Source organism: Brachyhypopomus gauderio, chromosome 9, assembly GCF_052324685.1.
Source record: "Brachyhypopomus gauderio isolate BG-103 chromosome 9, BGAUD_0.2, whole genome shotgun sequence".
NCBI classification, from domain to species: domain Eukaryota; kingdom Metazoa; phylum Chordata; class Actinopteri; order Gymnotiformes; family Hypopomidae; genus Brachyhypopomus; species Brachyhypopomus gauderio.
In genome coordinates, this window is record NC_135219.1 from 2,003,637 (window position 1) to 2,018,202 (window position 14,566).

General features: G+C 44.0%; 1 protein-coding gene across 1 annotated transcript; it reads right to left on the reverse strand.

Moving 5' to 3' along the window:
* Window positions 1-5,180: 5,180 nt before the first annotated feature.
* Window positions 5,181-6,774, reverse strand: LOC143522668 (E3 ubiquitin/ISG15 ligase TRIM25-like). Its single transcript, XM_077016411.1, has 3 exons — window positions 6,205-6,774; window positions 5,650-5,745; window positions 5,181-5,432 (listed from the first exon to the last, which is right to left on the reverse strand). The coding sequence occupies exons 1-3, from the start codon at window positions 6,772-6,774 to the stop codon at window positions 5,181-5,183; spliced, it is 918 nt and encodes a 305-aa protein (XP_076872526.1).
* Between the last annotated feature and the right edge of the window lie 7,792 nt (window positions 6,775-14,566).

Genomic DNA, 14,566 nt, shown 5'->3' on the forward strand with positions numbered 1-14,566 from the left:
ATCGTTTTCTGTGGTAGATCATTAAAAAGTAGTCCTTATTTGTGCATAGAAACAACGTAAATCGCGATTATCATCTGAAACGTCTATATGCGCGTGCACGCGAGGGGGGTAAGATTCTGCCGGGGAGTCGGAATTCGGCACGACACCGTGACAGAGCCCGCCATCAGGGGCTCGCTACTCCCGGAGCGTCCCGCGCAGCTGGAAAGCCCCGAACCTACACCGACGGGCAGGTCCGGAGCCGCCGGGATCACGAGCCTCCGAGAGCCGTCTCCCCCGACGGCGGGAATCCGCCGCGAACAGCTCTAGAACACCCTCCCTGGGAAGACAGGGGAAAATACATTAAACAATGGCACAGTCACAAACACACACACAGGAATATGAAACACAATAGGTACGCAAGGGAAAATGAGACTGGGGAGACACACGGGGATAGACAAACACACAGGAACAGGCAGCCATGACAGCGCTCCGGCTGCCTGCCAAAGCGCAAACGGTGGCACGGTCCGTCCTGGGAGCGCAGACGCAGCGGGCGGTACAGGTGGCGGATTCCCTCCGGTCTTCGGGATGCAACTCCGCGCGCGCGTTGTGCTGCTTGGGGCTCTCGCTGGCTGTGCTCCCGGTTGCTTCCCTCGGGGAGCTTCGCCCTTCCTTCTGAGCGCGGCCGGAGTCCTGGTTTTGTGCCGCGCGCTGGCTGCGGTCCGCGACGACTCCGAGGGCGCTCGGTACACCCACCTCGGACCGCTGGCTACACGAGAACTCCTACGCTCTCCCGGGGATGCCATCGCCTCGCCCCTCGACGTCTCCATCTCCTCCTCACTCTCGGAGACGCTCCGACCAAGCGACATGGGCTCCTCCGGGGTCGGGCAGCGGGAGCAGTCCATACTCCTCCCCTCTGAGGGACCCCGAGGGACATCCTTCCCGGACTGCACGGTGCTGTCCGAGCACCGATCGTCGCTGACGTCCTCCTCGCTCTCTTTGTCCAGCTCCGATGGCGAAGAGCAAACGGACGGAGGGCGGCTGACGTCGTCTTCCTCCCCGTAATGCACGGTAGGTGCCGAGTAGATGGAAGGGGGAGGGCTGATGTCATCCTCTGCACCGTGATGCTCGCCGGGATCCGAGCGGATGGATGGAGGTGGACTGGCTTCCTCCCCTCCCTCCCCGTAGTACACGGTAGGAGCCGAGTAAACGGAAGGGGGAGGGCTGACCTCTTCCTCCTCCTCCTCTTCGCTGGAGCGCTCGGAAGGTGCCGAGTGGACGGATGGGATGTGGCTGCTCTCCTCTCCCTCAGATGTCTCGGGAGCTACCAACGCGGAGGGGAAGCAGCTGGTTTCCTCCCCGTCCAAGCACCCGGAGGAGGGGAGACTCTCCTCATCTCCGGAGTCCTCACTCCCGAACTCGACCTCGGGGGGAGAGAGGGCGATGGTGGCCACCCCCACCACTATGGGCTCCCCGTATTCCTCCTCAGTGAGAGTCAGGGCTGGAGCATGGGGTCTCTCGCTCCAGATCCTTGCGGCGGCCAGGCGGAAGCATTCAGCCTCTGTCTCATCTTGGGCCGCCTGGGCTTTGCGCAGCAGGCTAGCGCATACCGGGTCTTGCTGCATCTCTGGTTCCAGCACCTCGGGGCGACGCGCAGGGGAAGAGACGTGACGGCGCTTCGCCTTCTTCTTCCGCGTGGAGGTGTACCCTGGCATTTTGGGGCTCGTCTTTCTGTGACGCTGAAGGAGGAGGCACGACAAGCGTCGGACAGTGCAGCATACAACGTTTTAATTAACACTCAAACACGCGTAAGCTCCGTGCGGAGTGCAAGCACACACGGACACTCTCACACAGGCACGAAACTTTAGACAAAGACGAGCACAAGACATTGCGCGAACACACATTAAATAGGTGATTAAAACCTCGTGATCTCGAGACAAGGCACAGGTGCGACTATGAACACGCTCACAAATGACCCACACCCACGGAACTACGAATATGGACATAACGACACGCAGACAACGTAGCGGCACGCCCACAGGGAAGGGTCCGGAGCTGTGACCGTGACACTATCACAGTCTCTCATAATATACTCATTATCTGTTAGGGCTATATGCCTAGAGTAGTCGTAACACTGGTATTCAGTATGACGTAATGCTTGGACCAGGTGTGCGGCACAAAATGAAGTCACAGTTTGATGGTCTCCGAGGACAGGATTAAGATTTTCATATCGAAGAGTTCCAGTGCAGCTGTGACCGTTTCACCCACAGCAGGTCCCGCTGAGAGCAAACATTCTCTCACAGTTGGGTGGAGGCTTTGGGCAGCTTGTGGTTGAAGGGTAGAACCATAATGTGTGGGATTTAGTACATCAGTCAGGGGTTTTATGCAAACCCGAAAGCCGGGGATTCAAAAAAGTGATTATACATTTTACATTCTAAAAAGTGCTTGTGTTATATACTAATTTAATCCTTGATCATCCACTGTCTTAATTTTATTTATTTGTTTATTAATATTTGCTGTCAGTTGTGATAATTATGTGTAATAGGAAAGTTTGACATGAATTACATAAACTGTGCTGATGCTTGTGTCAGAGACCTTTATTGGAAGAAAAACACTTCAAGCATTGTCGTTAAGTAAAAATGCATATATGATTTTTAAGGATTTTACTTAAAGTTTTAGTACTTCACCCTCCGAGGTCTAAGGGCCTTTTCTCTGCTTTAGAGTGGCACCACTAATGTGATTAAAGGTGTGTGTGGTGATGTGGTGGCGGATGAACATGCAAGTGTCACAAAAGTCGAAGTTTCTGCAGTCCTGACACTTAAACCTGGACCCAGTAATGGGGAACATGTTGCAGCCATCGCATCTACGAACACAAAAGTAAAACCCACTCAATGGAAAGGAAGACGACACATGAAGAATGTCTGCTGTCAAATACACGTAAGCTCACATACCTGACAGTAGGATGCACAATTGTTTTTGGACTCATTTGTATCTGCGGTCTGGGCTGCAGGATCCTCGTGACACTCTCATCTCCTGCACAAAGATGTTAGAAATTTGTTGTTGGAGTTATTAATATTGTTCATATTTGACATTCTAAATGAATAATTCATAACTAAATTACCATGTGATAATGATGTTTGTGTTCAGTAAAAACAAAAACACAATGTGCTTCATCAGACAGCTTTGCTTCACATAAACCTTCAGGGACATGTAATGACAGTAATGGACTTACACTGCATCCAATGTGTGAGGATCTATTACATTTATAGTGTGAGGTACAGCAGAATAATCTATTGAGTATACATGGTCAACAGTATTGTAGCGACTACTACTCCTCACAGCGAATTATCTAACGGACAGGCACTTGGCCACTCAAGGAGTCTTGGCCCTTTAAAGTGACACTGGGGGGGCGGAGCCTGTGAGCGCCAGGGGTGCAGGAGACTAGTGGAGAAGAGGGAAGGGTGAACAGTGCTATTGTTTTGGTTGTGTTATCAATAAAGTTTCCCTCCTCTGGATTTTTGGATTAAGCAGTTTCGGCCTCGGTTACCGAACCCGCTTCAGTATAGTCTACAAGAAATATACATTAGCAAAATCTAACTTTAGCCAAATATATGTTTGCAATATAGCAAACTGTATCCAATAGTGTATGACACAAAGGTTTATGTAACAAAAACAAAATTGATAATTGGGTAATGCAAATTATCCTGAGCATTTGTGTCATTCTGAATATACATGTTCCACTAAGATTTCCTCCATTCCAGAGGAATCCCAATATAATCCCATCTCATGCATCCAGCTAAAGAGAGGTTAAGTAGTGTCTTATCTCCTGTTTATTTTATGCAAAACTAACTCAACGATAGCTTTGAAAAGGCTTTCAAATTTGTCTTCTACCCAGATAACCCTAAATTAAAATGTTATGAACTAAACTAAATGAAATGTGTGTAAAGGGAAATGCAGCTAAAATAAAAGGCAATAGCTCACTTTTGTCCAAATTTTAAATTTAAATGATATCAAAAGTATCTAATGTAGATAAGACAGTCGTAATGTTGCCTTAAGGTTTGAAATAAAAAGCAAAAGATCATATGCTGAGGTAATAGCTATTTGTATTAATAACTGAGATAAGCATTCGGATTAGTATGATTCATTGAGTATGTTCTTTATAAGCAGAGATCATTTATCCAGGAATTTTGTTTTCTTTTCTATGGTATCCATCTTGCCCACTGACACTGCAAGTTTTCTGTGCTGCAATTCAGCATTCACACAGGCTGTAGAAAGATTACTATAAAGTTGCCATATTGCCATATTATATAATGATGTGAAGTTCAGATAATCAACTGGGAGGTGTATTGTTCACTGTAATATCTGTAATAAAATGTTGTTTATGTCCATACAAGTATTGGTTGTAACCTTTTTTTTGTTGTATTTTAATTTTTGTTCGTCATGTCTTCCAGTATTCTTCATATTGGCAAATTGACCCTTGACCATTTATACAACTACAATGATAACCTAATAAATCTCGTCTCAATATATACGTTTGCCTCGTGATCACTGCACTTGGCGATACACTTGGCATAGGATAAGACTTGAAAAGACTGAACATGGAACACATTTCACTTTGAAGGATGAGTAAATAATTCCTGAATGAATACACATTTATGGCCTTTTTGTTTCAATAAAAAAAAAACTGTTGAATATGATCCCCTTAAACCTTAACTATTAGTTTAAAGGGATATATGTAAATATATTTTAGCAAAAATATATTTACATATAAATGGAAACAAAACTATTCCAAAATTGGTAATTGCATGATTGCTGATCTTTACCATGACATTACTGCAAGTAAAGTTGATTACAGCTCTTTTTACCATGTGTGGTGATTATGTCAAATTCTTTCTTCAAATATTCATCTAGTTGGATCTTTAGACTAGTAAGACATTTCTTCACTCCATCAAATGAGAGTCCAACGGTGATTCTAGATGAGTATTTAGTTTTAGCCCAAAGAGACTGGAAACTCTAAAAACAAAATAACAACACAAAACAAATGTAAAGGTAATGTACAGCAGTAAGATATTTTGTAAGATCAGATTAGACCAAAGACAAATTTGTGTTTTTTGTCAGGTCTGTTTATTGCTTCAAAGGAAACTTTGGAAAGAAGAATTTTAGAAAGCACAGATCAAAAGCATGTGAACTACACCAATAACAGGTCATACAGTGTTTGTTACCTGCAGGAAATGGATGTGATCCTCTGTGTGGGTGAGCTGCTCCAGTTCAGTGTCTCTCCTCTTAAGATCAGTGATCTCCTGATCCAGTATCTCCAGGAGTTCTTCAGCACGACTCAGTTGAGCCTTCTCCTGATCTCTGATCAGATCTCTCACCTCACAGCGCTTTTCCTCAATGGTGCTGATCAGCTCAGTAAAGATCCTCTCACTGTCCTCTACTGCTGCCTGTGCAGAACGCTGTTAGGAGACAGATGGAAAACTATCACTCACTCAATCACTCACTCGCTAGATTACTTATTGTGCTCATGGCTGTGTCGAACACCACTGGTCTCCTCACTAGCTGTATAGGGGATAGTCTGGCCAGAGAAGATTGTCTGTCTGGAGGGGAGGTCTAACTGGAGGTCTGTCTGAGCTCTGAAATATCTGTTCCAGCAGCTCTCTGCTCAGTTCTCACCTTCAGAGTGTTCACAGCCTGCTTCAGCTCCTGGACCTTCTCCTCCTTCTCCTGGATTCTCTGCTGGTGTTTCCTCTGTAGCTCCTTTAACTGAGCCTATGGAGAAATAAAAGACACTCAGCTGTTCAGTATCTGTATGAAAGGTGGGTAAACATTGATGGCTGTAATTAGGACACAAGCGTGACATCCTTGAGTGAATGTGAGAATCAATGTCATGACAGATATCAGTCAGATATTAGTCAGGCGGGTACAGAAGGAGAATCCATCATGGCACTGAGCAAATGAAAACCAGAAAGTACAGCAGAGGTTCCTAGATTCCAGGCAGGATTCTTTGTGATTATGGTGTCAAAGGTCAAGTCCACACTGTTCTACAGACGTCCGACTACAACTGTGGCTGAAGAACATTTTTGATACAGCTTTGTGTACAATGGCTGTACTTTTAAAATCAATTTAAAATAAACACCATATATCCAGCTTTAATTTATGGTCATTTTCTAAGCTCAGAATATGCACCTGTGGATTTTATAAATGATTTTATGATTTGGAGATTCTGACCTGTTGCCTGGTTCTTTCTGCTGCAGCTGAGACTGTATCATGACCTTTGTGTTTATCCATCATACACAAATAACAGATGCAACTCTGGTCAGTACGACAGTAGATCTCAATCAGTTTATCATGTTGAGGACAGATCTTCTCTTGTAGCTGCGTGGAGGCTTTGACCAGCTTGTGCTTCTTAAAGGCAGGAGACTGATAGTGAGGCTGGAGATGAGATTCACAGTAAGACGCCAAACACACCAGACAGGACTTGATGGCTTTGAGTTTTGTCCCAGTACAGAAATCACACTCCACATCTCCAGGTCCAGTGTAACAGTAACAGTGAGTCTTCCATTTCTCCACCACTTCAGTCAGCATGTTGTTCCTGCATAGAACAGGCCTAGGAGTGAAGGTCTCTCTGCACTGGGGACAGCTATAGACTTCAGTCTGATCACCCTGATCCCAGCAGCCATTAATACACTCCAAACAGAAACTGTGTCCACAGGGAATAGTAGTTGGATTCTTTGGTAGATCCAGACAGATTGGACAGCTGATCTGGTCAGGATCTACTGAAATATTGGCCTCTGCCATTTTCCTACACGTCTACACTGAGAGAGCAACACACTGAACTCGTTTTCGTTTTCCCTGAAGTATAAATCATTTCCTCGTTTTGCTATTATGGGTGGAGCAAAGCTGTAAGACAGTAAAGGGAAAACTGTAGCTAGAGTCGATAAGGACATAACCAGGTACAAAGAGCAGAACGATGTTAAGATAAACTTGGTTGGCGACTGAACGAAGAAACACGTAATCGAAACAGTGATCCACGATAACATGAACAAACAAGGGGGGTCATTCCACTAGAATGGCTCAATTTGGACTTTGACATTTTCAATTGTTTTGCATTTATGGCATTTGCTTAAATGTATCATTTCTATGTATACCTCACAGCATTAAGGATATTTTTACTATCAGAAAATCATATTTTCCCATCTCAGGCATTATCCATCCATTATCTGAACCGCTTAATCCCGCTAGTGGGGGTCACGGGGGGCTGGAGCCAATCCCAGCATCTCCGGGCGAAGGCAGGGTACACCATGGGCAGGTCGCCAGTCCACCGCATGGCCAACACACACGCACACACTCACACCTACAGGCAATTTAGAGTGATCAATTAACCTACCATGCATGTGTTCGGACTGTGGGAGGAAACCGGAGTACACGGAGGAAACCCACGCAGGCACAGGGAGAACATGCATCTCAGGCATTAGCTCTTTATTATTATTGGTCATTTTATCAAGATCAAGATTGGTCATGTTTTTTTTCAACCCCGTTATGTACACAGTGGAAGCTCTCTGAATATGATCATAAAATGCAATTCTGAAGAAATCAATATTTTCCCCAATATTATGTCCCCAACACTGATTCAATAATTGTGAATACAAAATGATACAAAATCTCACTTTTTTGCAGTACTAAAGCCTGAAATGTCCCTTTTCATGAAAGCGTGCTTGTCATTTTTCATCAAAAGTGGTTTAACTAAAGAATCTTCACCAAAATCAATAAGTTTATAATAACTCTCAACAATTTAGACAGAAGTCAACAAACATTAAATTACTTTTCAATGCATAAAAAAAAATAATGTATCAAAATGTAGGTGTGACGGGTTGAGACTAGGGTAGCGTTTCTCAAAGTGTGGGGCGCATGGGTATTGCAGGTGGGGCGCCTTTCTAAAGCCTGGTTTATACTTTCGCGAGTGACCGTAGCGCGTGACTCCGCCCACCTCGCGACCCTGCGTGAACAGTGGAAGCGTTTCCGCGTGCAGTGTTCTCTGAAACGATATGTGGTAGTATAAACACCCCTCAACAACAGGGGAATTAAGCTTTATGACGAATTTTAATGTTGCTTTGTGTTTCAGGTTTGAAAAGTACTTGAAAATGCTTGAAATTGTAACTACTTCGTTTCACAACAAATATCTGTCTGACTGAACAGTTCTCTTGTATTACGTTAACAAATATGAGCCTCTTGTCATTCCAGGACGAAACATGAGAGAACGTGAAGACGTTAAGATTGGGCGTTTTGAAAATAAACCACCATTAAATAATGTGATTAAAAGCGAATTATTTCGAATCATTTCGAGTATATGTATACATATTTAACTTAATTAAGTTTATCGTGCTGGGAAATATTGAAATGGACCTTGAAAGTGACGTACAAGTGCTTTAATTCCACCTTATAAAGGTGTATGAACCCTGCAAACATGAAGTTACAAAATTCGAGAGGTGCACGACCTCGCGAATCGACAGCGCGCGAGGCCCTCACGCACGGGCGGAGCCACTGCGATTACGTCATTTTCGCCGCGCGGACCCTCGTGCCGCTCGCGACGCGTCACGGCCCTTTGCCACCATCATATCAGCTGTTCTCTTTAAGGCTCCCCCAACACCATGTTGTGCTCCTTTCCTGTCTCTAGCCCCAAAAAATACCAAGAACCAGCCTTGAATCCACTTTTGTCCAGTTCTGTGGTGAAAAGGAAGAAGGTGCCTCATTGTTTGTACTGAGTACAGTTAGTAGATTTACTTTTGACCGTGGTGAATGTTTCCTTAAACGTTGTCACCTTTTTTTGCATTTTAGTTACTCAAAAGTGTTCTGAGGGCAGAATGAAAAATGATTGGTTCGGAGAGATAACCAATCACATTGTAGAGGAGGCGGGAGAGAAAAAGGCGGGAGCGCCCCCAAAAATCGAAAACCGACGGGACCAAAAAAAAAAACAAAGTACTGTTGCGCCTGAGAAATTTACCAAAAGGTACGAATTTTTCATTTCGATTTGTTTTAATTGCTTATTTGGGCTTATATCGATGAGTTAGGTTGAATCAAGTAAGGTAACCTTATAAGGCTAACAAGGTAAACACTAGCTAGCTACTTTTAACCTCAATTAACAGTAGTTTCACTAACGTTAGCTGAACGCCAACATTATTTACAGACTAATAAAAACATAGTTAGCTAGCTTGATATAGTAGATGTAGTTAGGGAATTAGTATGTAACACTTGCATTTTAGTGCTTAGCTAGCTTCCTAGCTAGATTTCCTAACAGTTTGAAGAATGCATGCAAGTCATTCCATCACCCCCACAGACAGCTGGCAATCGATGAGAGGTTGGTGGCATCAAAAGCTAAAACCGGCATGACCCAGTACATGAAGGACAAACCTACAAAGTGGGGAGTGAAGCTGTTCGTCTTGGCTCACTCCAAGAATGGCTACACTGTGGACTTCACAGTATACACTGGGAAAAGCGACATCCCATCTGGACATGGCCTGTCCCATGATGCTGTTATGTTATGATGCTGTTAAGTTCCCAGGAGAATGAAATGGCAGGATCGCAGTTGGACAGGTTTCAATCCCCTGTCCAACACCAGTTCTGGACTACAACAAGTACATGGGTGGAGTTGATCAATCGGACCAACTCATTCAGTATTTCTCCACACAGCACAAGACAATGCGCTGTGACCGAACTCTATTTTATCACTTTGTGGATATTGCGACAACAAACAGTTTTATTATTCACAAGGAACTCTGTCAGGCCCAAAACCTCCAACCAATGATGCACAGAGTGTTCATGGAGACACTGACTGCTGAGCTCTGTGGTATGCCTCTACGCACAACACCTGCACGGACACAGGCAGGTCATATTCCAATGGCCATCTCTGCTGGTGATGAAACTCCGTGTAGTTCAAGAGCTACCACAGGCCGGAAGAGGTGTGAACACTGTCTCAGCCAAGGCTTACGCAAGGACACACCATGGAAGTGCAGGGAGTGCAATATTGCCCTCTGCATGCAACTGGACAGAAACTGCTTTGCTGCATGGCATGACAGTTGAACACAATTCAGCAAGTTTGATTATCTTGTTTTGCTGTTTTGTTTACTTGCCTGTACTGTACTGTTTATGTCCTGTTCTTTGTTTCAATAAACAATAAGAATGTTATTTTGGTGTGGGGTGAGGTTTGGGGTGGGACGGGGAGTTTGGGGTGGGGTGAGATAGAGAGATTGTTAACTGACACCTTGTGTTGGATAAGGGAGGTAAATGAGTGGGGGAGGGCGGGGTAACAATGGGAAAGTTTGTAATTGTAATGTTTGTAATTTGTAATGTTACACATTTTCAAAATAATATTTTGAACATTTGTTTCACATTCTCACACTTCTTCACTCTTATGTGTTGTTATATGTTTTTATACATGACATGGCATTACAAACACAATGTGAAATAGTAAAAATATAATGTTTACTTCCTGTGTGTTACCACAATAGCCATTTGGACACTGTAATCATTTATTATACATTTCTACACTATGTTAGTAACACATTTTCTGTGAACAAATGTTCACACCTAAGACTTGGGCAAACACATTTCTGATACCAGAACATTTGACAACATTAGTAAAGGTATTTTATGAGATATATTCAAAATTTCTAAAAATCGGACATAATTTTTTCATCTTTAGAGCCATATTTTTGGTATATGCTGTAGACTGGGTTACATCTAACCACTTTAGGATCAGACCTGAGATTGTTGTGTAATATGAAATATATGGGTGTAGCAGAGGAAAAAAGCACTGTTTATAAACTCTGAAATTTTTATTTTTTGAATTCGCCAAAATAAGTTTGAAAAGAAAATACAGCTACATGTTTGTGGGCGTACAACACCATCTACTGGTCAGCGACAGTATAATTCTGCTAGAAAACAGCTAGCCTCCATTTTCCGGTTCAGTCTAGTTTCGGGAGCTGAGAGAATGGTAGGTTCAGTATTACTCTCCAGGATGCTTAAGTGTTCTGAGGTACTTTTGAGTAATAACCCTGCACTGAAGTGACACTGTATGTACTTTTACCTCATAAATAAGCACAGGTTTGGGTTTTCCATAAAAACGTCAAGTACTGTGAGCTGTTTAATTTCGAGGTTCAACTAGTTTAGCATTCAACCATGCGGTCACAAGGTATTCGCCTTCTAGCTACAGCTAGCTAATTTGGCATTCTTTTACCCTGTGGATTGAATACATTCTTAGCTACAGTAAACTAAAATAGCACAGCTTTTCATGTGGGTTTAATGTAGAAGCTAATTTTATTCATTCGTGCTTTATAGCTGTTAGGAGCGGAGAAACATACTGATAAGCTGCTGTTTTCTGTCCGTTTTATGAAACCAGGTACGCCTATTGTATTTCCTTATTTTCGTTTAATATTTTTAATTGTTGTAAACCTTTATTTGTTAATGCTTTGTGTAACTGTTTTGCTGAAAAATCCTGAGCTATTTTTGCACTGAGAATACTGAGTCTATAATCCGAACGAATTATGTTGTATTTGTATTGTGGAAGTCAGTCTAGTTTCGGGAGCTGAGAGAATGCTGTTAGGAGCGGAGAAACATACTGATAAGCTGCTGTTTTCTGTCCGTTTTATGAAACCAGTGACTCCAGTAAAAAAACTCAGAACCAACCCTGTGGTGCAGTCACTTTATTGAGGGACCAAGACGGAGGGGTTACAATGGTGCCGTGACTCCATCTTTCATCATCTCCACAGTAGCGTGCTCCACTGCGTGTTACATCTGGACCAAGGACATTGCAGCTTGATAGAACTGTGCTCCAAGTAATCCACTCACATTTACAGAACCAGGACTCAGCCCACACACTTCCATTTTTTTATTTTTACTGACATCGCATACAGAAGGGACAAATTAACCACGTCATATGGGCTACTTTCACCTTGTGATTAGGACTTTACATTTATGATTCAAAGTTTTATTTTCTTTTCCATTTGTTGATTGTGATTTTTTTTTCTTTTCCCTTTTGATTGATTTGGGTGATTTGTGATGGCTCATTTTCAAGACAGCCCTATTCTAGCTGGGACAGAAACTAGGGGTGCAGTACATTTTGCAGATATGGGGGGCTGCTCGGCACAAGATTCAGTCATTATCGACATACCTGGCACACACAATGATGGTAGGCGCCCCCAGTGTTCCTCTACACCTAATCACGCTTTTAATGATAGACATTCTGACAATGCAGTTAGGGAGTTAGGAACTATGGTTGAAGAGCTGGGAAAACACATCGGCGACACTGTCACTGCTAGACTCTTATCTTCTGGGAAGTTTGATGAACACTCCTGTCCTGTAAAAGATCGTTCCTCATGCTGTGCTCCCAATGTGGACAACGCATCTCTCAACCTGTCAGGGGTTAATGTTATCCTGAACACTGACATAAAGGACCCACCAATGTTTAGAGGGGATGGTTCAGATGCATGTGACATTAGTGAGTGGATGGAAGCAGTGCAGGTATACTTAAGGAAGAGAAAAGTACAACGCAGCGATCACGCAGAGGAAATAATGAGTAGGCTCAGGGGCAGAGCTAGAGACGTTGTTAAGATTGCTCTACGTAGTGACCCAACACTAGATGTTACTTGCCAGCCTGGCATAATTTATGGAATTTTGAAACAGAACTTCAGCTCACTGTCATACTCTAGCATGCCACTTGCAGATTTTTACAGCACACTGCCAATACAAAATGAGTGCCCCGTAGATTATTGGGTTCGTGTTAACAAAGCTGCAGACATTGCAGATGAGTGCTTAATTCAGACACAGGGCAGACACATGGAAGACATTAGTAAGGAAGTAGCAATGATGTTCATTCGTAACTGCCCTGACCCTGGCCTTGCCTACGTGTTCAAGACCAAGCCCATTAGGCAGTGGACTGCTAAGGAGGTGCAGGAACGGATTGATGAGTTCCAGAGAGAAAAAAAAAGCGCAGTTGGTTTCTGCTGCTAAGGCACCTTTTAACGTGAAACAAAACAACGCTGCTGTTTGTGATCATGGTGAGTGTTCGCATGGTCTAACTCAGGAACTGAAAAACCTAGGGCAGCACTCAGTAGAGCCCTCACAAGCTCCACCTCCTGCTATCCATCCAAGTCTGGATCGCATGGCTGATACGCTATCTAAAGTTTTGGACATTTTAACCAGTAGAGAGCAGCGTCCCCACCAAACTTACCACAATACAGCCAGCAATGCCTACAACAAAACCCAAGCTTGTCGTGTCTGTCAAGACAAGTTACATACTACATTTTCACACTGCAGAGCTGAACGTTTGTGCTTCGGATGTTATGCACCAGGTCACACCAAACAGAATTGCCCAGCGAACACACAGCTCAGACAGTCTGTCTCGCCCTCGGGAAACGAGACAGCCTGCACTCGGAGAGGGGAAGTGTAGGCTTTAATCACAACACCCTCATGGGAATCCCCGATCTTGAATGTGTGTACTCTGCTTTTGGAAACAACCTTCTTGGAACTTCTAGGATAGTGGTTCAGAACACACAACACATCAGCACTTCAGACAGTCTTTTCTATACTCCCGTAGTAATCAGTAGACGATTTACAGTAAGCGCTATGCTTGATACTGGCTCAATGGCCTGCACTGTAAGCGATGCAGTTGCGGACATGCTCATTACTGCTGGTGCTTTGGATGGCACCGTGGAGGACAACCCTGACATTGTTCTCATTGGCTGCGGAGGAAAAAGGGCTTTTCCCAAGAGTGTCTTTGATTTGACATTGACTGTGTACGGATGCGATGTTATTGTGCCCACCTTAGTTGTCCCTGGCCAAGTGGATGATTTAATTTTGGGAACAAACGTGATCAAATACATTGTCCACAGACTTAAAGAAACTGACAGGTATTGGGAGTTAATCTCACGGACGCATAATACCAGTTCTGATGATGATGACTTCTTGACTATGCTTGCTGGAATGCAACGTTGGAGGGGAGAAGCCGTACCAGATTTTGTAGGATCAGTCAAGCTCAACCATGCTGTTACCCTGTCCCCTGGCCATGAGCATGTAGTGTGGGGTAAACTGCCTGAGAAATATCGTGGGCTTCCAGGCTGTACAGTCATGGTGGAACCTACGAGCGCTCGTTCTGCCCCACGAAACATCCTAGTTGGTCGGGTCGTCACTCCTCTTTGGGGTGATGGCTGGGTGCCAATGAAAATTATCAATCCTACTGACAAACCAGTGACACTCAGACGAAATGCTAAAGTAGCAGATGTCTACCCATGTCTGGCACTCGAAGACTTTCAAACAGATAAGAATTTATCTGAGGTACCTTCTTGCAGTCAAAGGATTCTCCAGTCACAAAGTGACCTCAGTTCGTTGCACGAGGAACTAAAACAACATGGCTTGGGAAACATTGATCTTGATTCATGTGAGGTCTCAGGGCAGTGCAAATTGGATATCTGCAAGCTTGTGATTCGCTATGAGGACATCTTTTCCAGACAAGCTCTCGACTGTGGTGAAGTGACGGATTTCGTCCACAAAATACACCTTGTGGATGACAGACCCTTCAGGTTGCCATACAGACGTG

Coding starts and splice junctions, on each gene's coding strand:
- LOC143522668 (XM_077016411.1), bottom strand. CDS start 6,774: ATGGCAGAGGCCAATATTTCAGTAGATCCTGACCAGATCAGCTGTCCA. Junction 5,746..6,204: donor CAGAAAGAACCAGGCAACAG/GTCAGAATCTCC, acceptor ATTTCTCCATAG/GCTCAGTTAAAGGAGCTACA. Junction 5,433..5,649: donor AGGCTGTGAACACTCTGAAG/GTGAGAACTGAG, acceptor GTCTCCTAACAG/CGTTCTGCACAGGCAGCAGT.